Raw genomic sequence first — 25,658 nt, forward strand, 5'->3', positions numbered from 1 at the left:
AGAGAGAGAGAGAGAGAGAGAGAGAGAGAGAGAGAGAGAGAGAGGTAGTAGTATGTATAATGTTGAGTGTTAATTCACATTAAATACATGTACTTTAAATCAGTATTCATCATTCTTTATTTAGCATTAGTCGTTCTTTATTATTATTCTTTAGCATTAATGAGAGATGGTAGTATCCTACAAATATTAAATCCATCACATGTAAGTGTATCATCAAGATATTTGTAAAGTGTATTTTTGTCATTAGTTTCCTGACAAGAACAAAGTTACTGAGTTCAGAGAGCCAATAGTAAAAGGGACACTGATATTCCCTGATCAATACTTAGGGAAACTACTGGCACTCTGTGAAGTATGGACACTGTCTATCACATGTACATTGTAGATACATCTATACACCTACTTGCTATTCACTTGCATTGTAATTGCTTAAATGACCACACACAGAGGTTTTATAATAATAATAATAAAAATAATAAAGCAATGCATTAAGTGCTTGCTTTTGTGGTCAAAACACTATAATTGTATTTATAAACATTCTAATTAATGGCTTCCACTTTAATTGTGACTTGTTTCTGTTGCTTCCCACCCCCACCCTTTCCTTTCACACCTGTACTACAATATAGTGCACGTACATGTACATGTACACACAGATGACTTAGAGGAGCATGTACTTGTACATGTTAACACGAATGATGGGAACGCCTTGTTGTGACTAACTATTGTTCTATTGTTTTGTTGATAGTATTATTAACATAGTTTCTGATTACACTATACACGTAGCATCTGTTAAATTATGCTTTTTATAGCGTACACCTCCATTTAACGGACAGCACCTAGTGTACCAATTACATTCCTTACTGTAATAACCTCCACATAAAGGACACCTTTATGTAATGAACTAACTTTCCTGTATTAAAGTGTCCATTATATAGAGGGGCTACACTGTATAAATGTGTTATTTATTTTGTTGATGCTTTGTTGACTTTAGGAGAGGAGAGGTGACCAGCAGCAGTTAGTGTATCTGACCTCATCTCGTGTGATGCTCAAGTATATTCTCCCATTGAGTGAAGTTGTGTTTGATTTCTTTGATCAAGTTAAGAGCATCTCATCTGGATATGCTAGGTCTTTAATTTATTATTATTATTATTATTATTATTATTTATTAGTTTTGATTATGAAGATGCTGGCTACCAGAAAACTAAACTAGTCAAAGTAACGAGTTTGTCCAGTTTATTAATTATTTAATTATTAATGTTTTTGAATTCCTACTAGTTGGATATTTTACTAAACGGACAACAAGTTGATGCCCTTTCATGTGTGGTACATGCTGACTCAGCTTATTCCATCGGCAGGTCAATATGCTCCAAGTTAAAGGACACAATACGGAGGTACATGTCTTTCTGTAGTGCTCCGCCCACTCTTAATTAACAGGCAATTGTTTGAAGTTGCTGTGCAAGCTGCTGTAGGCGGGCGTGTCATTGCTAGAGAGAGGTATGTCTATAAATAGATGATAAGTGTTACTATAAATAGACATAGTTACTATAAATAGATGTGGTTACTATAAATAGATTATTTGTTATAAATATTGTATTTTTTGTGATAGTGTGAAAGCTTTAAGGAAAGACGTTACTGCAAAATGCGTAAGTTTGCTGCCTAACTAATGCTGTATAGCTCTATTGCTGTATTCTGTTAGTATGGGGGAGACATCACAAGGAAAATGAAGTTACTTCGGCAGCAAAGAGAAGGAAAGAAAAGACTGAAGAGAATAGGCAATGTGGAGTTGGACCGAGATGCATTTTTATCAGTATTGAAAAAGGATAAAAAATAATGTTAATTTGTATTAGAAACTAAGCAGTGGCATATTATTATTATTATTACTATTATTTTCATTATTGGTTGCAATCTATAGGTGTTTTCATTTTAATATAATTCTTTTGATAAATGGAATGGTTAAAATATATATCATAAATAAAATGTATAATACAGTTATTGTTGCTAGAATGTTAATTTCTAGGAAGATGGGACCAGTCAATCGGAGTCCTGCCATCTTTCTCAAGCAACTCATTGGCTTTAGAGAAGTGTCTACAACCAAAGAATCCTCTATGGGCTGATAAAGGTGAGGGGTGGGGGCCATCAAGTACATAGTGACGTTTCTATTAATATTAATGATCTATTTATAGAATGATACTATTTTTAGAACAATACCTTGTTAATTGATGAGCCTTTCTTTTTAGCATCTCCGCCCCAAAGCATGAAGACCACACCCCTCAAGTTGGCATTTATCCACTGAATGACGGCATCAGTTACCTTTTCCCAACCCTAAAAGTATAAAAATAATTAAAATAATATTTTTTTGTTGTACCTTCTTTGAATGCGAGTTTGCTTCACTTCTCCTTACAGTTAGACAAGCATTGAGTAGTAGAACTCCTGTGGCAATGAGAGGGAGGGAGTGATTATAGAGAGGGGGGAAGAGAGAGGATAGTGGGAGAGAGTAAAAGGTTAATAAAAAACCTTGTCTGGCCCAGCCAATGAGATAGCCATGATCAGGAATGCTAAATCCGCTGATGTCTTCACTCAATTCTTTATAAATGTTCTTTAAACTTTAAAAAGTAAAAAATAAACTATAATATTTTTTATTACTTCTTTCTCCTTACCTAGGTGGAGGTGGAACTCCTATACATACGCTGAAGCACAGTCCTAAAGGAGGGAATTGTTGATCATGTGACAATCATGTGACTTGCCATGTGCTTGATTAGGTCCGTGATAAGGATCCTGTCCAACAATTACGACTTTCACGTCGTCAAGGGCACACGCAATTGTCCAAGAGAATACTTGCGATGCTAAAATTAATAACTTTTAATAACTAGTATTCACACCCACTACCTACCTGGAGGATACACAACTTTAGTTGCACGTTCTCCATCAACAAAACTCATTAACTAATAAAGAGGAGGCGTGGCATAATATTAATACCGTATAGCACCAAATTTTTATCGAGCAAATAAGAAAATAAAATTTTAAAATAATTTGCCATTCCACTATGACCTGCACACTATCATTTAATCAAGCAAAGCATTGCGAAATTAATGACGTTTGACCGACAAAAAATTTGGTGCTATAATATACATTATACAGTATGATCGTGTATTTATGAAGTACCTCAGTGAAGAAAGGTTCCTTAAATATCGGCTCAAGTGCTTTCATCCAAGAGGGTCCTATCTCCCCTCCCAGTTTCTTTGACCACAGTTTAGCCGATGCCACGTATCTCTTCTCTGTAATAAGCTCTTTGTCACTGGTGGGAGGAGTCTCATCATCTGTGCATGTGGCATGTGCGGGTCTTTTATGAGAATTAATTTATTTCATGAGATTTCTATGACTGGTTTCTTACTCGGCTCTCTTTGCTGATTTTGGTGGGGCTGGTTTGAAGAATGAGGAGATGTCTTGGGTCTTTCCATTTTCCTCTTCAGCCTGCTTTCTCTTTTTAGGAGGCATGCTGTCTCTCTGTTTCGAAACTGAAAGAGGGAGGGGCTACCTTGCAAAAAGCAATGCAGTTAATTAACTATTATCTAATAATTGAGTGACATCCGTCCTTTTCGGGATGTTATACCGTATACTTCCACTTCTGTTTTACGGAATAACATTCCTCGTATTCTCTCCGTATATGTGATAAATATGGACCCTCCTCTGGTAAATGGTGTGTCCCCTTGTGAAGGGCCTCCTGGGACCAAAGTAAAGATATGGGGCGAGAACCTTGGCCTGAGTGCGGCAGATATCACTAGTATAATGATATGCGGCCAGGAGTGCGTGGAAATGATGGAGTGGGTCTCAGATCATAAAATACTCTGTGAGAGCGGGGGAGGGATTGGGCGTGGTCGGATAATAGTGACGTCACAGAGTGGAGGGTCCGGAACATGTACGGTGTATTTCACTGGATTGGAGCCGACGTCCCCTGGGAGCCCACGTGAGTTTGCAAAGGGTTAATAAAGGAAGGTTTAAAATTGGATTAAAAGCATAAAAATTAATATCAGTTAGGTAGTCTGGCAGGTAACACTTTCAAAGTTGATGCAAAATTGGCCTATTTTTTAAATGTTTATTCTGCTTTGGTTGTATTTTTATGGCAATTTGAAACCTTCCTTTATCATTTCACTAGTTATAATGATTATCACCACCTCTTGCTGTATCCATTGCCTTTAGGTTTGGATCCAGAGTCAGAGAGCAGCGTGTGGATGGACGAGAACTGGGAGGTGTTTGGTAGCGATCAGACAGTAATAGAAGGACTCCCTGCCCTCTCGGGGAGTAAGTCTCATTTCTCCGATCCTCTTGGTATCATTAAGGGGCGTGTCGGTAGGAAAGTCTCCATGGATGTACTTCAGCAGTTGGGCCGGCCTGAAGGTAATGGAATGTATTAACTTTTAATTAGTTAAGCCTGTGTCAAACTTGCATGGACCATTTCACTCATTTAATCTTACGCTAAAAGCACTTTGAACTACATGTATGTGTACAATTGTACATATCTAGATTTTAAATTGAATTGTGTCACATTTTAGCAGTTGTAAATCATACAATAACATACATGTAAAAATACATGCATCTTTTAATTGCTTCATTCTTCTCTTACTCAGGAAGTGCTAATCTGTTGGCAGAGGATTTCAATCCGGTTTTATTCCTGCTAGAGAATCATTGTGGTACCAGCTACCAGCAGCTCCAGCAGGGGCTGGACCACCTTAAGGGAGAGGTGGAGAAAACCCAACAAGCTCCTGCTCAATTCATTGAGAATAATCTTGATGCTTTCATTCAATGCTACGACGCACTGTCTGATATCCATTCTTACTCTTAATATGAAATATTTATATATGATACATAAATGTACATGTAATTATATGGTAGGTCATTTTTGTTTGATGCTTAAAATGTGGCCAATTGATCATCTTTTATTGAAGTAAAACCAGCCATATGAGCCATTATGTATATGCTCAATAGTGCTAGAAAACCTTCACCTGATATATTTACTCCATTTTGATGTACATGTACATGTATCTGATAATTTTATTTATAATCATTATAACTGTTTTTGTCCTTGACTGTGTTTTGCCCCTTCACATGTCAATAAGTTAATGTTGACTAATGAAAAGGACTCTGATGGACTGACTGACAAGCTTGAGAACTATTTTAGAAGTTAGTAGAGTGACCTCTTCATCTATCTATCTCTCCTCTCCCCTCCTCTCTCTCTCTTCCCCTCCTCTCTCTCTCTTCCCCTCCTCTCTCTCTCGTTATAGGTACAACATTAGAAGCTGAGGCCTTGTTCCAAGGTTTACTGAACAGGAAGTTAAAAGCTGACACAACTCGTAATGCGTTGACCGTCCTACAGAGGTATCGGTTTTTATTTAACCTACCACGCTCTATTGAAAGAAATATAAAAAATGTTAGAAAGCCCTGCAAACAAAAATATTTTAATTTTTATATTTTTAGTTTGAATATGAAATTGTTACTAATGATTATGAAAGGGCAAAGTCACTTTTTGCCGGTACAAAGGTCAAAGTTTTTGCTAAAGGTCAGTGTCTGCTTGGCTCCACCCTTTAATTTGTGTGGGTGTTTTAATAGTTTTAAAAGAAGTTGAGAGTATGGTGTCTAAATTTCGTTCAGATCTTCGTAAGCAATTACTCACAAATCCTACAACTTTTGAGAACCAGAAGAAGCTGATCAAGTAAGCAGCAGTCTTGTTGTCTCCTTTCTATAGTCATGTGACTGTCATATGACGACAGGTATCTATTGGATCTTGATTATGTTGGTGATCCATGCTGGGAGTGTGTGAGTGGAATGCACAGTTGGTTGCTGAGCCAGTTGTTAGAGGCTAAAATGAGATACCAAACAGGTAAGACAGATAAAATTTGACGAAGAACTTATATTGATCAAAACCAGTTTATAATAAATTTTGAAAGTTACTCCACAATTGGATCAAGTACTAGTGTAACAAGCAAAAACCATGTAGTCCGTGACAAGCAAAAACCATTGGTTTCATTGTCACGAAATACATGACGAGCAAAAAAACCCATTAGTTCCATTGTCACGAAATCCATGACGAGCAAAAAAAACCCATTAGTTCCATTGTCACGAAATCCGTGACAAGCAAAAACCCATTAGTTCCATTGTCACGAAATCCAATTTTGATCAGAGTCGGCTCAAACTTGAAATACAACGTATTTGTATCAGAAAAAAAATCATAAAAATGGGGAATTCTCTCCTTTTCATTTGTGACGAAATTTGGCCAATGACCCTGTACTATTTTATTCATGCCTCTCCCTTATCCCAGATACTGAATTTCTTGATGTTCCATCAATTGGGCGTGGTCACTCCCGTACCCAATCAAACAGCAGTGGGGGGAGTGTCTATAGCAAGGCTACAGTTGGTTCTCACAGCCGTAATCCTGATAGTACTCATGACGCCAGCAGTAAACCAAAGAGAATTCAATTCATTGAGAAACTAATCGACATTATTGCAAATAACCTTCCTAATTTCTTTAAACTTGGACAAGCTTATTTCAACCGCTCACTTTTTAATGTAAGTTGCTCTCTCAATTGTGGCCCCGCCCACTGACCAAACCCAATCTAATTCCAGACAACTCTTAATGAGAACCAAGATAATATAATTAGTGAGAATATTAGCACTAAGGTTCATGTATTTGATGTAAGTACATTTAATTTTTTTGCTTTTTTCTGTTTTTATAAGCCAAGAATACTGTATAGCTTGAAATTTTCGTGGAATGTAAATTTCGTGGTTTTCGTGGTTATGGGGCTGCCCACGAAATTTAAACCCACAAAATCATTGAAGTGCCATCCCCATACAGGCTATGTAAACCGTCAACCACGAAAATTAAACCACGAATTGCCCCACCGGGAGCAAACCACGAAAATATCAAGCTATACAGTATGCGTAATTAATATTATTTATTATTTTTTAATTTCTTCGTGGATATATTGGACTTGTTATATTTGATATTAATTTTCTCTTGTTGTTTCTAGGAGATGTTGCTGGAGGTGTGTGAGGTATACACTGATCTTGTCAATGCTAGTCTCTTTGAAGATGCCCTTACTGATCTTCCTCCAGACAGGGTTTCCAAACTCGGCGATTGGAAACCCTTTGATGACGATCTTGCTGAAGTCTCGGGTGCCTGGCTACCACTCTGTGTCAGGAAAATAAGGTATTTTGACATGTAGGAACATGTACATGTACGTGTACATGTATATTTTTATATTTATTACATGCACCATTTTACATGAATTTACATGTACATCACTGTTTTATGTATATTTTAATTATCATATCTCTCTTCTTATGACCAATACAATTATTAATTCTACATTATTTAGCTAGAGATTATCACATGTACACGTACATACATAATTTTTGTGTACATCTACTATTTTAATAACTATTAATTTCATGCGTATCTTGTAGGACTTGTCTTTCTTTATTGCAAGATCTTCCATTGCCAGCTGCTCCTCTTTCCCTCGTCCAGCAGCTCTCCCTCAACGTGTGCACCCTCTCCTCTGACACACTCTTCCTGAGGACCACTAAAGATATTGAGGGATTGTCAGAGAGGGAAGACTGGAGGGTACAGGATGAAGAGGGGAGCATCATAACCAGTCTGGTGAGAGTATACCATTATTACATGTACATCGACTATAAATAAGCTAGTATGCACTGTATAGCTGGTAATTTTGGATTAGAGAGGATTATGGTAAATTATAACCATTCCCTAAAATAAGATTCAGTCATTTTGAGCTGCTAATCATAATACGTAACTACTGAATTAAAACCTGCCAACCACCAAAAATTTGTTAATTTGCCAAAAAGATTCTTTCCCCTTTAAAATTACGAGCTATTTGTACATATACACCATATAACCCGTGACTATTTTTACATTAATTTTTTCTTAACTCCTCTCCAGCCTGTTCTCTTTGAGAATATTGTGATTGATGTCCTCCTGACGGTGAAAGAGATTGTCATTGAGACGCACCCTGGGGAAACGAAGGTAAGGGCGTCGTCACGGTCACAGTTACCATGACTACTGTTGCCATAGGAACAGAGGGATCAGCTCTCATCCTCTTCAGTCGAGTATTTTCAAGGATTGCTTGAGGTAAGGCGGTATGATGTCGTATGATGTCATATGATATCATCGTTTTTTTTAAAGGACTTTTGTGAATGTCTGACAATGTTAGCTGCTCCTCCAGACGGGTGAGAAATACATGTACATGTAATTTTCGTACTTACACAGGGTATACATGTACATTTATGTATTAGATAAAAAATTATTAAAATTGAGAATTCTCTCCTTTTCATTTTTTTGCAAAATTTGACCAATGACCCTGTACAGGGACTTTGATCCGATTTTCTAACTTTAAAAATTCGTAAAAAAATCCAGTTTTGATTGGAATCAGCTCAAACTTGCTACACAGCATAAGAACATGTATGTGTATCAGAAAATGTAATAAAAATGAAAAATTTTCACTTAGTCATTTTTGGTGAAATTCAGCCAACGGCCCTGTACTGTAGTACAGGGACTTTGGCCCAATTTTTGAGTAACTTTAAAAATTTGTAAAAAATCCAATTTTGATCGGAATCGGCTCAAACTTGCTACACAGCATAAGAACATGTATGTGTATCAGAAAATGTAATAAAAATGGAAAATTTTCACTTAGTCATTTTTGGTGAAATTCGGCCAACGACCCTGTACTATAGTACAGGGACTTTGGCCCAATTTTTGACTAACTTTAAAAATTTGTAAAAAAATTCAGTTTTGATTGGAAACAGCTCAAACTTGCTACACAGCATAAGAACATGTATGTGTATCAGAAAATGTAATAAAAATGGAAAATTTTCACTTAGTCATTTTTGGTGAAATTCGGCCAACGACCCTGTACTATAGTACAGGGACTTTGGCCCAATTTTTGAGTAACTTTTAAAATTTGTAAAAAAATTCAGTTTTGATCGGAAACAGCTCAAACTTGCTACACAGCATAAGAACATGTATGTGTATCAGAAAATGTAATAAAAATGGAAAATTTTCACTTAGTCATTTTTGGTGAAATTCGGCCAACGACCCTGTACTATAGTACAGGGACTTTGGCCCAATTTTTGAGTAACTTTAAAAATTCGTAAAAAATCCAATTTTGATTGGAATCGGCTCAAACTTGCTACACAGCATAAGAACATGTATACGTACCAAAAAAAATATAAAAATTTGTCCTAGTCATTTTTATAAAATACCCTGCACAATATTTAAAATTACCACTATGCCAAAATCCTGTGGGAAACCCTGTCATTACAAGTCCCACCTCTTTTAGGGAAAGTATTAAAAGCAGCATAACACGTCAGGAAACCTTTAGCGGCGCCCTGTCAGAGGACAATCTTAACGTCCCATTACCCGTGAGTCTCTGTTACTATAAATAGAACATGGGCTCTAATTAGAATGTGTTGGTATAGGAGGAACAGCTGTTACTGATACTCAGTAATAGTTATTATACTCGTCAGTACGTCTCTCCGAGATTATTTGACTGTTTCATGAGTCACGGATACCCATCATGCCCTCAAGTCGAACAGGTAATAAATTTGAATTGACTACCCATTAAAAATTTTTGAAGTAGAAACTTTAGAACATGCATCAATTAGTACTTTAATATTTGTTCTCATTGTAGAAGTTTATAGAGCAGCTGGGTGAGCTGGAGAGAAAGGTGTTTGAGTATTACATTAGGCTCAAAGTTGGTCCACTCGTCAAACTGGTTGCTCCGGGTATTCACGGAGGGTATTTCGATTGGGGCACAGACTCAGTACCCAAAGGAATAAGATCTTACATTAAAGAAATACTGCTGTACTTTGTACATGTACACGCAGAGGTACATACAGTGATAGACTTTGAGATTTATTATTTAATCAACCTCCTCTTCTTTCTGTCTCTTCTCTTCAGGTTTCGAGTATTTCTGAGCACATAACTCAACAAGTTTTGTCCCAACTCCTCGAGAAACTAATTGATGAGTTCCACGAGCAGTTGAGGAGAGTCACATCATTTAGTAACCAAGGAAGACTAGTGGTATGCCAATAGTAATAAATAATGATGATGCATGTAATTCACAATTAGGGTTATATTGAATTGCTTGTTCTACAAGACACTTTAGCAGCTTACGTGACTCCATCTACAAGGTAAGAGATTAGAAGTAACTTTCCCGACTCTCTCTCTCTCAGGGATAAATTTATGGAGATTTATGATGTCATTGGCAGCAAATTAATAACAAAGTCGTATGGACGCAAGTGAGGACATGTGCTTAATATAAATGCTATTTCATTTCATTTTTTATTATTAGTATTCGTGATTTATCAGAGTCGTTTCACGAGTCAAATTCTCTTCAGTTTAGATGCTTTCGTGCAACCGAGAGTTTTTAAAACAATTTTATAACATCATCGTTGTGTGTGTGTGTATGCATATGGTCTTTATGTACATGTATTCATGTTCATGTAGGTTTTATGTTCTCATCATTTTGATTAAGCTGTTCTAATATCTTTAACCCTTCTCTCACTCCAGTGTCGTACGCTCCATTAGTCGTACTGTATAGACTCGGGCTAGTAGCTTCACCTGCAAACAATAGTTGAAGAGGTGTAGCTCCGTTAATGGGTGTGGCTAGTATTACCCTGTCCTCAGAGCTTGAGGCGAAGGGACAATAAGAGTAGCTACCTTGAAAGAGAGGGTCTTTACCCCAAGGGAATGTAGTAACTGATGTAATGAGAGGCTTAGTAATATAATATTTGCTGATAAAATGATCCAATAATTTCATCGCTCCTTCCTTGAGTTTTGACATGGGTAGTTCCTGTACTGTTTTAGCATTGTCTCCAACAAACCATCCCACCCAAACGTTGCTCCCTCCCACACGATGAAGGCAGTGCTGGTGACACACCCACGGGTAGTTGCTAAGTCTTTCCCGGTCGTTTTCCCGCCAAATAAACCCAATTTTCCTGTACTTTGAATGAATGAATGGGGCAGAGAAATGGAACACAACTTTAACCATTAACCCCATGCCTAGCTGTGAGATTGCACTTTGTTTAGCGGGAGGCAGTGGAGGATCAAACTCTACATCATGTGACTTGAGTACTCCAAGAGATACTGTAATGATCACATGATCTGCACTATACAAGCTACCATCAGCACACTGGACAATAACAGAGGCATGGTCAGTGGGTGGGGCTTGTTTATGACGAGCGGGAGTCCATTTTATTTGAGTGACTCGTTTATTCAATATTATACTTTTAGCAGGTATCTCTTTAGATAACGAATCGACTAATTTTTGATAGCCTCCCTCAATTTGAATGCTTAGATCACCGAGTGGATAAGAGAAGTCGAGATATCCATCATACAAGTTAATGGGCTCATTTGTGGCATTATTAATTCTCTCCCTCTTCAACCAATAATCTAAAATACCTTCTGTTACCCAAATAGGATCATCATCATCATTACACGTACTTGTAATAATTCCTTTATCAGGCTCCTTTGTTACAGATGTATAATGATCGTTAGTGATTCCATTGCTTAGTATGATATTCTGAAACCTCTCATTAATGTAACTGAAGTGTGAAGATGGTGGCTGTTCACATAACATGTTCTTCTTCCACTCTGGTCTTATCTCATAGCTCCAATCTCTCCTGTCCAGACACTCACACATTTCTGCAAACAGGTCCGTGATGATGTTGCCATAGTGACGCACGACCTCCACAGGGACTTCCCCTCCTCCCCCGGTGACAAAAAGTGACTCACTTTGAACGGAATCGTTTTTCTTGTGCAAGACCACACCCAGGTCTTGTGATAGGTCGTACAGAGAGTTACCAACCTCGCCGTGTAACACAGTAGCTCCTAATTCAACTGCACAACATTCACCTTTCAATTGAAGGCTGTGGACACGCCCACCCAGTTTATCGGAAGCTTCTAATAAAAGCACATCTACTGCTGGAGAGGAGGAGAGAGTACGGGCTGCTCCTATGCCAGCAAATCCTCCTCCAATTATGACTACTTTTTTCTTTAGCGGAGAAGAAAGAGAGCACATCCTTTGTGGTTATAATAGGTGTGGACTTGTAACTCATCAGTTTCATCACGTGGTGGCACGTGGTCTAAGTATACGGAATTTTGTTTTATCTGGGCGTTAACGGGTACGCCCACTTCAAGTTCTTAAGATACAATGGCAGAAGAAGAGGAGGATTTGCCGGTCGAAAGAGAAGAGATAGAGCAGATAGAACCTCCCAGCCAGCAAGAAGACGGAGAGAAAGAAGAGCCTCGTCCTACCACGTCTCCTCTACCTGAGACTGGTAGCAGCGACCAAACAAACTCGCCTACTAATGACAGCCTCACACTCCACTCAGAACTTGAGTCTGTAGAACTTAGTACCACCATTAGTCCTTCTACCCCTCTTCCTCTTGGGGCTACTAACGGGTCAGCAGAGAAAAAGAGACAGAACCTTTTATTGAATAATAACAAATCTCCTGCCAAGACCAAGTTCTCTTTTTTTAAAAGGTAAGAGTGTGGAGAAGAAGTGTGCTTTATGTATCTACATGTATGTATTCATGTATTGCACTGTATGTATGTATTGTGTTGTAGGAAGAGTTCAGGTGCTGCTTCATCAGGAGCTCTTCCTCCTACCTCAACGACTGGACTCATTCTTGAAGGAAGACCAAAGTATGTCCACAATTAGCTACTTTAATGGAGGGAGGGAGGGAGGGAGAATAATTATTATTTGTATTGAATACACAGTCATTGAGTGATGAGCTCCCAGCAGGAGGTACACATTCACACTTAGACTGTATGTTCACATTCTTGTTTGCACCTGTTCCTAAATGAATCTCCTCCAATTAGCTGACAGCAATCCTTGCCTTGTGTTATTATTATCAAAATAATTATTTTTGTCATACATGTTTTGTCAGTCCCTTTCATTCAATAATGAAGGAATGACTGACTGTTTATGAGAACAGGCCCATTATTATTATTATTATGAAACAGTCACAAACTTTATGATTATTATAAACAGATTATGTTAAATACATACACACACACATACACAAATATTTCAACAACACACACACATATAATGATAAATAGCATATTCCAATCTTACCATACATGTGCTACAGTGTTATGCCAGGTAGTGTATCCTAATTGCATAATGTTAATTGCATGTATGTTATCAAGCATTGCTTATCAGTAGTGGTGATGTGTGTAGCCTTTCCTCCTTGTGCGTCGATCCTTACTAATTCATAAACCACCTTCTCCTTTATCATTCAAATTACCACTATCTATGTACATGTACATCTATGATTGTTTGTAAATATGTGCCCATAATTGACAAAAGGTACCTTATGGCGGATTTTAAAATACCTCTTTGAAATGAAAAATATTAACCTGTGAGTGCTCTGTTAGTCAACAATTGTTTCTATAAGCTATATAGTAACTTTTTGCATCCTCTGGAGTAATTTTATGATAAAGGGAGCTCAGGAAGTTGGATTTTTTAGGCTATAAAGACCAATTTTCTTATCCGCCATAAGGTACCTTTTGTCAATTATGGTCACATATATACATGCACTGTATGTGTATGCATACATGTGCATGTGGATATAACCACTTCTGTCATGATGTATATATTTTTTAAGTATAATATTATTTGTTTTATTTTTATTTCCAGAGGTCTCCCTGCAAAGACGCCTGCCGAAGAAAAGAAACATCAGAAACTCTACCAAGAGATGATCCAAGCTACGAAAAAGAAAGGTATTTACAATTCATTGCTATTTGTTTCTCTATTTTAGTATCTCAACTTTAGAGTTACAGCATGCTAGTGACACTCATAAAATGGAGCAGAAGAGACACACAAAGGAAGATCAAATTGCAGTAGCCCAGAAAAAATGGGCCGAAATATTGCCAAAATTTGACTCTTTGTAATGCAATGAATACAAGTTTATGAAGGTTATCTTTTTTGTGTGTCTTTTAGACGAAATCGTAAAGAGGTTAAGGAGTTATGGTGGGCTGGGTTGCCTCCTGGAGTAAGAGGATTAGTGTGGAAGAAAGCAATTGGAAATGACCTTAACATATCTCCAGGTAACTTGAATAATAATAATAATAATAATAATAATAATAATAATAATAATAATAATAATGATAATAATGATAATGATATTAAGCTAATTGACCTCACCTAATAATCATTGTATTTCTTAATATCCTTCTAGCAGTAGTCTTTCACATCAATAATAACAGTACGTGTGATTGTTATTATTTTGCCATGCAGTTACTAAAAGAAATAGTTTATTTTGGTGTACATTTACATGTATATGTACACATGTAATTATATCATGTGCTCATAATTCCATTATATTATTAGTGTACATGCATTCACACATGTACAATGTATATGTACATATATAAAGCCCAACATACACTGAGCACATGATACTGGCACATGATTGTTGCCAGTACCTTTGATGTGGTGAGGCAACTTGTTGAGAGTCTTTCTACTTTCTGTAACATGTTGCCCAGTGTTGCTCGACCACATCAAAGGTCTGACGACAAGTTGCCAGCAACAAAGTTGCTCAGTGTATGTTGGGCTTAAATATTTATTCATTTATTTATTTACATGTCATGTGAGTGCGAGTCTTCATCAGTCATTGAGTATATTGTATGGTACATTAAGCTCCTTCCTTCCGGTAGATTTATACATGATTTTCTGGAAGAGATTCCAGGAGAGGCTAGACCTTGCACAGCAAAGAGGGAGGAGTGGTCAGCCACACCCACTTACTAACGACGCTAATTATTATTGTATTTTTGTTAATTTAGATTCAGTTGCATCTGTGACGAGTATCAGTAGAGAGAGCAGTGTGGATGTAATTCATCTTGATTTACAGAGGACATTCCCTACACTTGGCTTCTTTCAAGAAGTATGCATGTACATGTATATACTCTAATCTTTCATTTACCATTCTTTACTTGTCATATCTATACCCTCTCTCTGTCTCTCTCTCTCCCTCTGTCTGTCTGTCTCTCTCTCTCTCTGTCTCTGTCTCTCCCTCTGTCTCTCCCTCTCCCCCCCCCTCTGTCTCTCTCTCTCCCTCTCTCTCTCTCCTACTACAGGGCAGTCCATTATGTCAGGTGTTACATAATGTATTAGGTGCTTATGCTTGTTATAGACCTGATGTTGGATATGTAAGGCAACTTCTTTCTTTGTCTTGTTTTTATTTATTGAATCACAGGTACAGGGTATGTCGTTTTTGGCAGCTGTAATTATTTTAAATATGGAGAATGAGGCTGATGCTTTCATTGCATTGGCTAATCTTTTAAACCGGGCGTCGTATTTGGCGTTTTTTAAAGTTGACCAGGATCAAGTGAGATATATCTAGTTTCTTAAAAATTATCTTTTCTCTATTTTTTCGTTAAAGATGAAACCTTACTTTACTGTTTTCTCGTTGCTCTTGGCCGAATCTCTTCCGAAGGTTTCTGCTCATTTCAATCAGTTAGGGTTTCATCCTCAGTTCTACCTCATAGAATGGTAAGGAATTGCAGTATATACTGAGGGTTTCCCACAAAGCATGCTAAGTGAGCTAAAAAGCATGAGCTTCATGAGCTGACAAGCACTACATTATGAATACATGTACATGGCATTTGTAGCAACTTTAAAAATTCGTTAAAAAATCCAATTTTGATTGGAATCGGCTCAAACTTGCTACACAACATAAGAACATGTATATGCATCAGAAAATGTAATAAAAATGGAGAATTCTCTCCTAATCATTTTTGGCAAAATTTGGCCAATGACCCTGTACTATATAGTACAGGGACTTTGGCCCGATTTTGGAGCAACTTTAAAATTTCGTAAAAAATCTAATTTTGATCGGAATCGACTCAAACTTTCTACACAACATAAGTACATGTATATGCATCAGAAAATGTAATAAAAATGGAGAATTCTCTCCTAATCATTTTTGGCAAAATTTGGCCAATGACCCTGTACTATATAGTACAGGGACTTTGGCCCGATTTTGGAGCAACTTTAAAATTTCGTAAAAAATCTAATTTTGATCGGAATCGACTCAAACTTTCTACACAACATAAGTGCATGTACGTGTATATGCATCAGAAAATGTAATAAAAATAGAGAATTCTCTCCTAGTCATTTTTGGCAAAATTTGGCCAATGACACTGTACTATAGTACAGGGACTTTGGCCCAATTTTGGAGCAACTTTAAAATTTCGTAAAAAATCTAATTTTGATCGGAATTAGCTCAAACTTGCTACACAACATAAGAACATGTATATGCATCAGAAAATGTAATAAAAATTGAGAATTCTCTCTTAGTCATTTTTGGTGAAATTTGGCCAATGACACTGTACTATAGTACAGGGACTTGAGCTCGATTCTCGAGTAACTTTAAAAATTTGTAAAACATCCAATTTTGATCAGAATCAGCTCAAACTTGCTACACAATATACAAACATATATATGTATCAGAAAATGTAATAAAAATGGAGAATTCTCTCCTTGTGATTTTTGTCGAATGCCCTGTACCATAGTACAGAGTCTTTGGCCCAACTTGACGATGCACTAACAAGAAGCTGCATAAGCACTATGCTGAAATCCTGTAGGAAACCCTGTGTATACTCCATGCATAGATAATGTTATAGCTACTTTGTTTCTCTATTTAAAAGGATATTCACCATCTACACACGTAACTTGCCACTGGATGTGGCTTGCAGAGTTTGGGACTTGTTTTGTCGCGATGGAGACTTCTTCTTGTACAGGACAGCCTTAGGTAAGAAATGTCAAATGTATAATGACATTTTATCACTCACTCTCTCTCTCTCTCCCTCTCCCTCCCTCTCTCTCTCCCTCTCCCTCCCTCCCTCTCTCTCTCTCAGGTATTTTAAATATGTATCAGCACCAGTTGTTGCAGTTTACAAGTATTGAAGATGTCGGCCATTTTTTGGGGCATTTGCCGTCAACTCTTGACTCAGACCAGCTGTTCAGCAGCATTAGCTCAATTCCACTTACTGAGAAAAAATTCAGTCAATTATTAACACAAAATAAAACGAAATAATAATAATATTAATAACACAAAGTTTTAATCCTGCCTTATCATTATTATAATTATTATACTATTATTGTTGTATTATTATTTGTATTGTTTAAAAAAAATAATGATTTATGCTTTAAAAATTGTAATCAAAAATTTATGAAAGGCCATAAAATTGCACCGATTCTGACCACGTGTTTTCATTATGTCTACCATTGACAGATTGTCAATAAGAGGTATAACTTTAAATATACCTCCTCTGATGTCTTCTCTTTCCCCAAGGGATCCGTAGTTTTGGTCCTCGCCAAGAAGACGAGGTTATAGTACGTTTCAGAAGCCCCGTGACCCTCATAGTGGGCCAGAATGGAGCTGGGAAAACTGTATATACAATATATGTCGTATCTTGTTAACAATTCGTATATATTTTCTATAATACACAGACTATTATAGAGTGTCTTAAGTACATGACGACTGGTGAGTTTCCCCCAAACAGCAAAGGAGGAAATTTCGTTATGGACCCAAAGGTAAAGTCATTTTGTGCGTGGGTGTAACCTTTTTTCCAGCTGGCTGGGGAGAGAGAAGTGAAAGCTGTCATTAGGTTGAAATTTGTCAACGTTAAAGGTGAAAAAATAACGTGCAGTCGTATCATACAGTCCGAGCAAAAGGTATGTCCTTTTGAAATTATTTACGTGTACATATAGGTCTTTAATTTAGCTGAAGAAGATTGAGCAGAAGCAGCTTGAGGGATCGCTAGTGAGAGAAGACAAAGTTACAGGAGAAGTAAAGAATTAAGAGCTATTGATATTTGATGACATCTCTCTCTCTCTTCTCTCTCTCTCTCTCTCTCTTTGTAGAAAATTAAAGTTTCAGCGCGTTGTATAGAGATCAACACTGAAGTAAGATTAGAGGGAGAGGGCGAAGAAAGCTTGTTTATCTTTTTTAGATGGCATGTAATTTGGGTGTGTCTAAAGCTATCCTTAATCATGTGATATTCTGTCACCAAGAGGACTCTAATTGGTCGGGAATTTAAATAATAATTTATATTTATATATTATTTTATTTCAAGGCCTCTAAGTGAAGGCAAAGCGCTCAAGACTAAGTTTGATGAGATCTTTGCATCAACGAGATACTCAAAAGCTCTCGAGAATATAAAGAAGTTTCAAAAAGATCAGGTACAGTTGGTGTGGTCATTACTTGCAGCTAGAGGTGGTTTCCATAGAAAAGCTTGTGCAGAGAGTACATGGCAGAACTGAAGCACTTGAAGGATCAAAAGGAGAAATCTGATGAAGTAGGTCACACGAAATACTTTGATTTATGTACATGTACTTGTGTTTTTAAATCTTTCCTTTAGCTGCAGAAGAGAATGCAGTCTTTACAAAAATCTGTTGATTCCTTGAAAGCTGAAGAGACCCGACTTAAGAGAGAAATAGAACCAGTTGAAGTAATTAATAAAATAATAATAATAATAACTAAAATAATTGTATGTAACATGTACATTATAGGAGAAGTTGGCTGAGTTAAGTAGAAAGTATGACAAAGTTGCACAAATTGAGAAAGAAAATGGTTTGTTTATTAAAGCACTTTAATTATGTACAATTGTACGTGTAACTTGTTTCTCTTAATAGCTAAGCTGGAAACATCAAGAAAGGAGTTTCTCCAACAGAAAGAAAGCCTCTCAAATAAGATCGAACAAGAATTCACAGGTGATTCATCACAGTTCATTCAATATGTGTACTGTACAATGCTTTAATGTGATTAATACGTGATTAACATGTGATTGTAGGATCACTTGATGAACTGCAGTCATTGTTTGAGGATCATGAAAGACAACAGGAAAGAAAGGAGAGCAATCTTGAAGAGGTAAACACACATGTACATTTTACTCTCTCCCCCTCCCTCTCTTATAGTGTAATAGGAAGTTGGAGAGGATCTGTGTTGATGAGAATAGTTTAAAAGAGAAAATGAACAAACTGACTGAGGAATATGGTCGCCTTGAGAGTGACGAACAAGTAACCATTTTTTATCTTAATCTTTCCACTCTCCTCTCTCTCTCTCTTAGCATTATCGTCTAGCTGTCAAGAAACGTGATCAGAATATAACGAGTCTTGCTGGTCAGTTAGGAATTGTTGGCTTTGGAGAAGAGGCTGGCCCTTTCTCTAAGGAATCCATTAGACATTTTGTGTCTGAAATCACTGAACAAAAGGAAAAGAGGCAGCGTCAAATAATGGAAGAAAAGGTACAGCTAGACTATGTTCTATTAGAAAACTAATTAACGCTTTTACATTTGCACTAGTACATGAGTCAGTACATGGGTTAGATAATGTTCATTTCTTGTAATGGTACGCCCCACGATGATATGATGAGGTTGGGAAGGTTTATAAAGACAGCTTTTACAAGTAGTGTCAAGTTTTTTTTTGATAATCATTGCTATCAATTTTTGGAAGGGACTATAAGTCCCTGGTATCAACAACAATCAATAAACACTGTGTACAATGTTTGTGTTGTGTGTGTAAAGGAAGGGCTGTATGAAGGTACTGCCCATTACATATTTACTATGAGTAGTTTTAGTTCACTGTACACTCACTGTACATGAATCTTGCATATGATTGAATGATTGCCTACAGGAAAAGCTAATAAAGAAAGAGAAAGAATTAAGTACCTCAGTAAGTGAGTTACAGGACAACTGCTCGAGGCTGAAGCAGAAGAAAGAAATGAAGGAGAAGATGTTGAATGATAACGAAGCACTCCTCATCAACCTCAACAGGCAACTGAGTAGAATAGCATCAGCTAATGCTGAGTTTGAGAGGATTGAACTGGATTTGAAACAAGCGGTAAGACTTATATATACAATTATACACTATAGACATAATAATACTGTATAATGATGGATGCATGGTAGCTATCAAGTATTAGTAAAGTGGTGTTTCAATTTCAGTAGTTGTCTACCACTTGTCTCGATCATAATGCAACAGAATGGTCAATGGTGTGTGGATATAGATTTTACATTATTTTGTCAATTTTTCATGGAACTGCCAATCGTGGTGATCCACCTTATGCTACACTGTAATACTGATATCTTACTAAGGACACCACATCATTGGTCTTTATATGTTTTTTTTTACTCAGTTATTTCTCTCTCAACCTGCAGACTCAAGAATTAAAGGAATACCAAGAGAGCGTGAACATTGATCAGCTAGAGAGAGACCTCTCGGTGTTGCAGGAAACTAAACAAGTTGCTTCAGAGAAACACCGGAAGCTACAGAAAGAGATGGGACTCATCACTCAACAGTCGGCAGCCAGAGGAGCACTGGAGAGCATGCAGAAAGACAAACTAAACAAAGAAGAAGAATATCAGAGAGAGTTAGTATATCATTGCTGTTGTTGTTTGTTGATTGTTGTTGTTTGTTGATTGTTGTTGTTTATTTTGTTGTTGTTTGTAGGTTTAGTGGTATAGAGTCAAAGTTGTTGGAATTGGTTGGTCACATGCCATCAGATGATGAATTGGACTCATCCATTGCTGATAAAGAAAGGTACTACTTTGCACATTAATGTGTGTATACCGTACTAACGGGTTATTAAGCGCCCTTCGTTGTTAAGCGCCTAGTTCTTATTAGGCGCCTAGCTCAATGTAGCTTTTAGCATGGGTTTGTTAAGCGCAGTACAAAACAGTAGGAGTCCAAGCAGTAGGAGTCCAGACACTTTTTATAAGCGTTGTGGCCACGAACCAGACTGTCAAAAGAGTATTCTTCACCACCCGCCATTGTAAAGCCAGTAAAGTAATTATTACTAATTAATTAATTATTATTGTAAACCACACCTACTGTTTTTATTAAGCGCTGAATCATTATTAAGCCCCCGTTTTTCTGTCATTTTCTGCATAAGTGCCTACGCTTAATAACCTGTTAGTACGGTATACTGTACTGTTATACTGCATACATTTATTATTATTATTTATTTATTATTATTATTATACTTTTATTTGTAAAGGTCCAGGAGGATCACTAATTCACAGACGCAGAGTAAACTCACGAAATGGCGGCACGAGCAGTCAAAGCTCCAGGCACAAGTAGACGAGAAAATGTATGGGAAACATCTAAAATACATGTATATTTTGATCTTCTCCTATCTCTCTCTCCCTCTCCCTCTCTCTCTCTCTCTCTCTCTCTCTCTCTCCCTCTCTTTAGGAAACAAATAAAGGACAAGGAGAGCAAACTAAAAGGTGTCGTTAATTATATATATTTATTATTATTGATTGTTGCCTTGACTACAGTTATTAACAAGGAGGTGGAGTCAGTTTGTCAAGGAACGTCTTATGAAAATAAACTTGAACAAATCAAAGAAGAACTGACCACGAAAGAAGAGTGAGGGACCACACCCACCAATAATAATAACAATAATAATAATAATAATAATAATAATAATAATAGTCAGTTTTTATGCACATTTATAAGTTATTAGGCTTAATTATGTAGTTTTTTATAATTATTATTTTAATAGTGATATGAATGCTATTCAAGGATCACAGTCTTTCTTCAAGGAAGCTTTAAAGAAGGCCAAGAGCAGTAAGAAATGTCCGTTGTGTGCTAGAGGATACGACACTCAGGAAGGAATTGACAGCCTCATCACATCAGTAAGTTTATATAATAATAATTATATGTACTATGTATAGTCCAGTGTGTGTCTGGAGGTGTGTGTGTGTGTATAAGTAATGTAATACCTGAGGACTGAGATAACTGCTTGAGGTGAAGCTGAGGGCAGATATCAAGGGATTCAGGTATTACATTACTGATACTCACCTCCAGACACACACTGGTCACTGGACACATGTACTATACCTTATATGTTAGTAATTATTGTGTATTTATTACAGCATTATTATTATTATTATTATTATTATTATTAATGCTATTAGATTGAGAGGAGGCTTACCTCCAAAGTCCCCGAACTGATACAGAACTATCAACAACAAATGACCCAACTGAGATCAGTTCATACCAAATTACTGCAGCTAGCACCTCAACTAGCCCAAGTAAGGGAGAGAGAGAGAGAGAGAGAAAAATTAATATGTGATTATACAGTATGATTATATTGTATGTGGTTTTTTTGATAGGCTCAAGTTTTGCAAACTGATGAGATACCAAGTTTAGAGAAACAAGTAAAGGAAATGAATTCAACCCTTTACAAACTCAACCAGGACACAACAAAGGTACTTTAATAGTATATGCACTGAGCACGGGATTAATGGATTTTAATTTCTTGCATTTGTAGGCAGAGTCAGAGCTCTCAGCTAGTCAGAAGCAGTTGGACCAGTTACGCGAGTTACGCCCACGAGCAACGAGACTGACGCAACTTAGGACCGACCTGGATAGCCTGGATCGGAGGATCAGTGCTGAGCTCAGCAAAGTGGGCGGGGAGAGCGTTCGTAGTCATGCCGTCGTACAGAGGGAACTGCAGATGGCACAGATGGAATGGTATGGTGTTATATTAATAATGAATTAATATTTTAAAAATTTGTCATGTGATGTAGTGATGAAATTGGACGTAAAATGGACAGCAAGAGGCAGGAGATTAGCATGTGCCAAAAGACCCTCGGGGAGTTAGAGAGAAAAGTCCATCGATACAGACAAGATCAAGTTAATATTTCATCTTTATTTATTTATTTATATTTTAATTTTTTCCTAATGTTGGTGTAGTTAAATCTTCAGAAACAGGTCCAGGAGAGGCAGACTTGTATCAGCAAGAAGGAAGAGCTGACAGCTGCTAATCAAGGCCTTCAAAGAGATATCAAAGTATCACATGATCTTCTCTTTATCATACGCACAACACATTCTATTGTAGTGTATTAAATTAAGTCATCTCCTTTGTCTAGCCATGACATCCTTATCTACAGTGTATCTATCTACATTTGCTCCTTCTCCTGTTTTTATTACATAGTGGGAGGTTTAGGGAGCACTTACTGCACTGTCTTATATTTGTCATTATTCGATGATTGAAATGTGATATCATAGATAGTACTTATAGTGATATGCAGTTTTCTAGTTCTATGTTAGCTGCCACGTGTTGTTAAGGACGCATGCTCAAAATGAAGCGAAATGATGGATTCTATTTTGATAGTTTTGTCACGTGTAGAACTCTCCTAATTTTTCGAATGCCCTACAATTATTTTGTCTCCTTTTCTTCACTGCACTGTCACGGTAGGCAGCCGAGAGACAGTTGAAACCACTTGAGAGTAAACTAGACACTACAATGTCAGAGAGAGACCAGTCCATGATGGACAGGGAGGAGACTGAGAGGGAAGAGCAAGAGAAGCTCTACCAGTATCAGTCGGGACTGGATACGCTTAAGGCAAGGATAGGAGAGGTTGAAAAGTAAGGAAATAAGACTTTTAATATCGTTTTTATTATGTTTTTAAATACATATACATGTGCTTATATTATGTTTCAAGTTTGGGCTCATTCCAATCAAAATTAAATTTTTTTACAAATTGTTAAAGTTGTTTAAAAATCAGGCCAAAGCTACATATAGACCCATAGACATTTCTCATAGTATTTTTGTATCATATCATATTCTTCCATTTTTTCATTTCTCCTCAGACTAGAGGCTAAAAGATTGACCAACAGTCTCGATCAGTGCAAAAGCAGCATGGAGGACTTGAGTCATAAAATTAGAATAAAATCAAAGGAGAGGTCAGAGGTTGATGGCAGGAGAGAAGAACTCAGAAAAGCTCTTGCCAATTCAAAAGTAATGAAGAGAAATAAACCCCATTAGTCTTTTTAAAAGGAAAAATTATTATTTTCTTAATTTTTAGGTGAGACTAAGGGAGCTAGAAGACAATATTGAGCTCATGAAAATTGAATCAAAACTTCGCGAAACAAACAAAAAAATAAAAGATCTCGAGAGACAATTACAGCAGCAAGGACTGGACCATTACAACAGGTACAACCACCTCTTATTCTCTCTCATTCATCTTTCCCTCTCTCAGTAATTATAACAGACTTCAAACTCAATTCGAAAAGTTAAACCAAGAGGTATTTTTAGAATGTTGTCGTAGCAACGCTTAGCCACACCCCCATTAGCTCGGCAAGACCAATGGTATTAGAAATGGGAGGGAAGGTGAACTCAATTCGACAGAGCATGAAGCTAACTCTGAGATTTATCGTGACGCAGATAAGAAATATAGAGACATGTCCATAAATTTAAAGGTTATAGCCGCCATTTTATTGCTGCTACTGTTATGTACCTATTAATCACAGACAACAGATTTAGCTATAAAGGACCTTGACAAGTATTATAAAGCACTAGACAGGTAAATATACCGTGTGTGTGTGTGTGTGTGCATTGAAATGAAGAATTCTTGGCAAAATGAAAATTACGAGCATTTTTAAATGTGCAATTGTACTGTTGCTGTATGTGTATACATGTACATGTGTATGTTCAATACTCCTAGAGCTATAATGAGATTCCACACAATTAAAATGGACGAGATTAATAAAATAATTAAAGAGCTCTGGATGAAGACCTACAAAGGAGGAGGTGAGTGTGGTCCTTAATCGTATTGTGCTTTAATTAGAAACTTAGATATCGACACGATAGAGATTCGTTCTGATGATGATCCGGAAGGATCGTCTTCAACTGGGAGAAAAGTGTATAATTACAGAGTATGCACATGTACATTATACTTCATTACAATATCTCTCTCTCTTTCTCCTTGTTCTCAGGTTGTGATGGTAAAAGGTGACAATACATTGGACATGCGTGGGCGGTGCAGTGCTGGTCAAAAAGTCTTGGCTTCTATAATAATTCGGCTAGCTCTGGCAGAGACTTTTTGTATTAACTGTGGCCTGTTGGCACTGGATGAACCCACCACTAACCTTGACTGTGATAATATTGAAGGACTTGCTGTTGCTCTTTCAGACATTATAAGGTATGGATGTACACACTATACTGGTATCACATGTACTTGTATCTGGAGTAACTCCTCAATTCTTTATTTGTATGTTTAGGGAAAGACAGCACCAAAAGAACTTCCAATTAATCATAATCACGCACGACCTCAAGTTTGTTGAACAGATCGGACGCTCCGAGTTTGTCGAAGATTATAATCATGTTTATAAAGAAATTGGGTAAGAGATAGAGAGAGGGGGGAGAGAAAGACAAGGATAAAGGTTACTTGGCATATTCATTCATTTTCCTGTGTGTATTGTTTTGAATAACTTTAGCAAATCAGCAACTAACTAAAGTACATAACTTTTCTTTTGATGATCTTCACTTGTAGTTATTGTTATTTTTAATTTATTTTTCTTTATTTTTATTCCAGGTGTTGTTCTGCTGTTAAAAAAGTCCCCATTGGTGAGCTAAGTGTTTACAATTAGACTCAGCATGTGATCGTCGCATGCAACCAACTTGTGATCATTTCAACCTTATATAATAATTATGATTAATATTAGATGCATTGTTATTGTGAAAAAAATGAATTTTCTCTTCATAACCTTAAACAATTGGAACCGAGTAATGTGACCTGTCATGATTTTCATTACTGAACTGTCAACTAGTCAATCATATTCATTAGC

General features: G+C 36.9%; 6 protein-coding genes across 6 annotated transcripts in view; 4 read left to right on the top strand and 2 right to left on the bottom strand.

Moving 5' to 3' along the window:
- LOC100639182 (translation factor GUF1, mitochondrial) overlaps window positions 1–1,947 on the top strand; it is a 5,546-nt gene extending 3,599 nt beyond the window's left edge. The window contains exons 12-19 of the mRNA XM_020008832.1: window positions 155–201; window positions 248–349; window positions 989–1,122; window positions 1,167–1,212; window positions 1,273–1,388; window positions 1,432–1,491; window positions 1,604–1,640; window positions 1,694–1,947. Of these exons, the coding sequence (XP_019864391.1) occupies window positions 155–201; window positions 248–349; window positions 989–1,122; window positions 1,167–1,212; window positions 1,273–1,388; window positions 1,432–1,491; window positions 1,604–1,640; window positions 1,694–1,828 (677 nt within the window). The 3' untranslated portion in view covers window positions 1,829–1,947. The remainder of the gene's footprint in view (window positions 1–154; window positions 202–247; window positions 350–988; window positions 1,123–1,166; window positions 1,213–1,272; window positions 1,389–1,431; window positions 1,492–1,603; window positions 1,641–1,693) is intronic.
- Window positions 1,913–3,551, bottom strand: LOC100639307 (uracil-DNA glycosylase-like). The gene is made up of 9 exons (XM_003383896.3): window positions 3,389–3,551; window positions 3,160–3,337; window positions 2,888–2,939; window positions 2,742–2,840; window positions 2,655–2,697; window positions 2,512–2,600; window positions 2,363–2,427; window positions 2,206–2,319; window positions 1,913–2,153 (listed from the first exon to the last, which is right to left on the bottom strand). The coding sequence occupies exons 1-9, from the start codon at window positions 3,490–3,492 to the stop codon at window positions 2,004–2,006; spliced, it is 894 nt and encodes a 297-aa protein (XP_003383944.1). The 5' UTR covers window positions 3,493–3,551; the 3' UTR covers window positions 1,913–2,003.
- A 78-nt stretch (window positions 3,552–3,629) lies between these two features.
- Window positions 3,630–10,570, top strand: LOC100639435 (exocyst complex component 2-like). Its single transcript, XM_020008830.1, has 22 exons — window positions 3,630–3,961; window positions 4,195–4,392; window positions 4,623–4,817; window positions 5,101–5,175; window positions 5,277–5,422; window positions 5,470–5,551; window positions 5,602–5,704; window positions 5,763–5,872; window positions 6,311–6,558; window positions 6,616–6,684; window positions 7,020–7,198; window positions 7,456–7,648; window positions 7,949–8,032; window positions 8,081–8,137; window positions 8,192–8,235; window positions 9,345–9,426; window positions 9,484–9,600; window positions 9,696–9,893; window positions 9,965–10,087; window positions 10,136–10,197; window positions 10,240–10,305; window positions 10,359–10,570. Exons 1-22 carry the CDS (start codon window positions 3,673–3,675, stop codon window positions 10,435–10,437), a joined length of 2,799 nt encoding a protein of 932 aa, XP_019864389.1. The 5' UTR covers window positions 3,630–3,672; the 3' UTR covers window positions 10,438–10,570.
- LOC105316622 (spermine oxidase-like) lies at window positions 10,400–12,151 on the bottom strand. The gene has a single exon (XM_011411664.2). It carries the CDS (start codon window positions 12,084–12,086, stop codon window positions 10,506–10,508), a length of 1,581 nt encoding a protein of 526 aa, XP_011409966.1. The 5' UTR covers window positions 12,087–12,151; the 3' UTR covers window positions 10,400–10,505.
- Window positions 12,152–12,172: 21 nt separating this feature from the next.
- LOC100639560 (TBC1 domain family member 12-like) lies at window positions 12,173–17,228 on the top strand. Its single transcript, XM_003383898.3, has 12 exons — window positions 12,173–12,550; window positions 12,635–12,712; window positions 13,713–13,795; window positions 13,848–13,962; window positions 14,016–14,122; window positions 14,732–14,800; window positions 14,858–14,958; window positions 15,152–15,223; window positions 15,271–15,402; window positions 15,457–15,566; window positions 16,724–16,827; window positions 16,934–17,228. The coding sequence occupies exons 1-12, from the start codon at window positions 12,219–12,221 to the stop codon at window positions 17,110–17,112; spliced, it is 1,482 nt and encodes a 493-aa protein (XP_003383946.3). The 5' UTR covers window positions 12,173–12,218; the 3' UTR covers window positions 17,113–17,228.
- A 52-nt stretch (window positions 17,229–17,280) lies between these two features.
- Window positions 17,281–25,592, top strand: LOC100639685 (DNA repair protein RAD50-like). The gene is made up of 38 exons (XM_020008834.1): window positions 17,281–17,324; window positions 17,371–17,468; window positions 17,529–17,612; window positions 17,652–17,753; window positions 17,803–17,868; window positions 17,943–17,984; window positions 18,032–18,105; window positions 18,155–18,260; window positions 18,308–18,376; window positions 18,440–18,529; window positions 18,591–18,651; window positions 18,714–18,791; window positions 18,872–18,948; window positions 18,996–19,097; window positions 19,148–19,324; window positions 19,713–19,919; window positions 20,237–20,448; window positions 20,529–20,618; window positions 21,076–21,168; window positions 21,273–21,307; window positions 21,359–21,449; window positions 21,586–21,718; window positions 22,001–22,117; window positions 22,199–22,294; window positions 22,357–22,559; window positions 22,616–22,721; window positions 22,782–22,877; window positions 23,287–23,456; window positions 23,682–23,829; window positions 23,897–24,024; window positions 24,071–24,116; window positions 24,165–24,290; window positions 24,342–24,394; window positions 24,536–24,621; window positions 24,667–24,746; window positions 24,807–25,012; window positions 25,092–25,211; window positions 25,406–25,592. Exons 1-38 carry the CDS (start codon window positions 17,294–17,296, stop codon window positions 25,458–25,460), a joined length of 3,954 nt encoding a protein of 1,317 aa, XP_019864393.1. The 5' UTR covers window positions 17,281–17,293; the 3' UTR covers window positions 25,461–25,592.
- The last annotated feature ends 66 nt before the right edge of the window (window positions 25,593–25,658 follow it).

The sequence above is a fragment of the Amphimedon queenslandica genome, unplaced genomic scaffold (assembly GCF_000090795.2).
Source record: "Amphimedon queenslandica unplaced genomic scaffold, v1.1 AMPQUscaffold_13506, whole genome shotgun sequence".
Classification (NCBI taxonomy): domain Eukaryota; kingdom Metazoa; phylum Porifera; class Demospongiae; order Haplosclerida; family Niphatidae; genus Amphimedon; species Amphimedon queenslandica.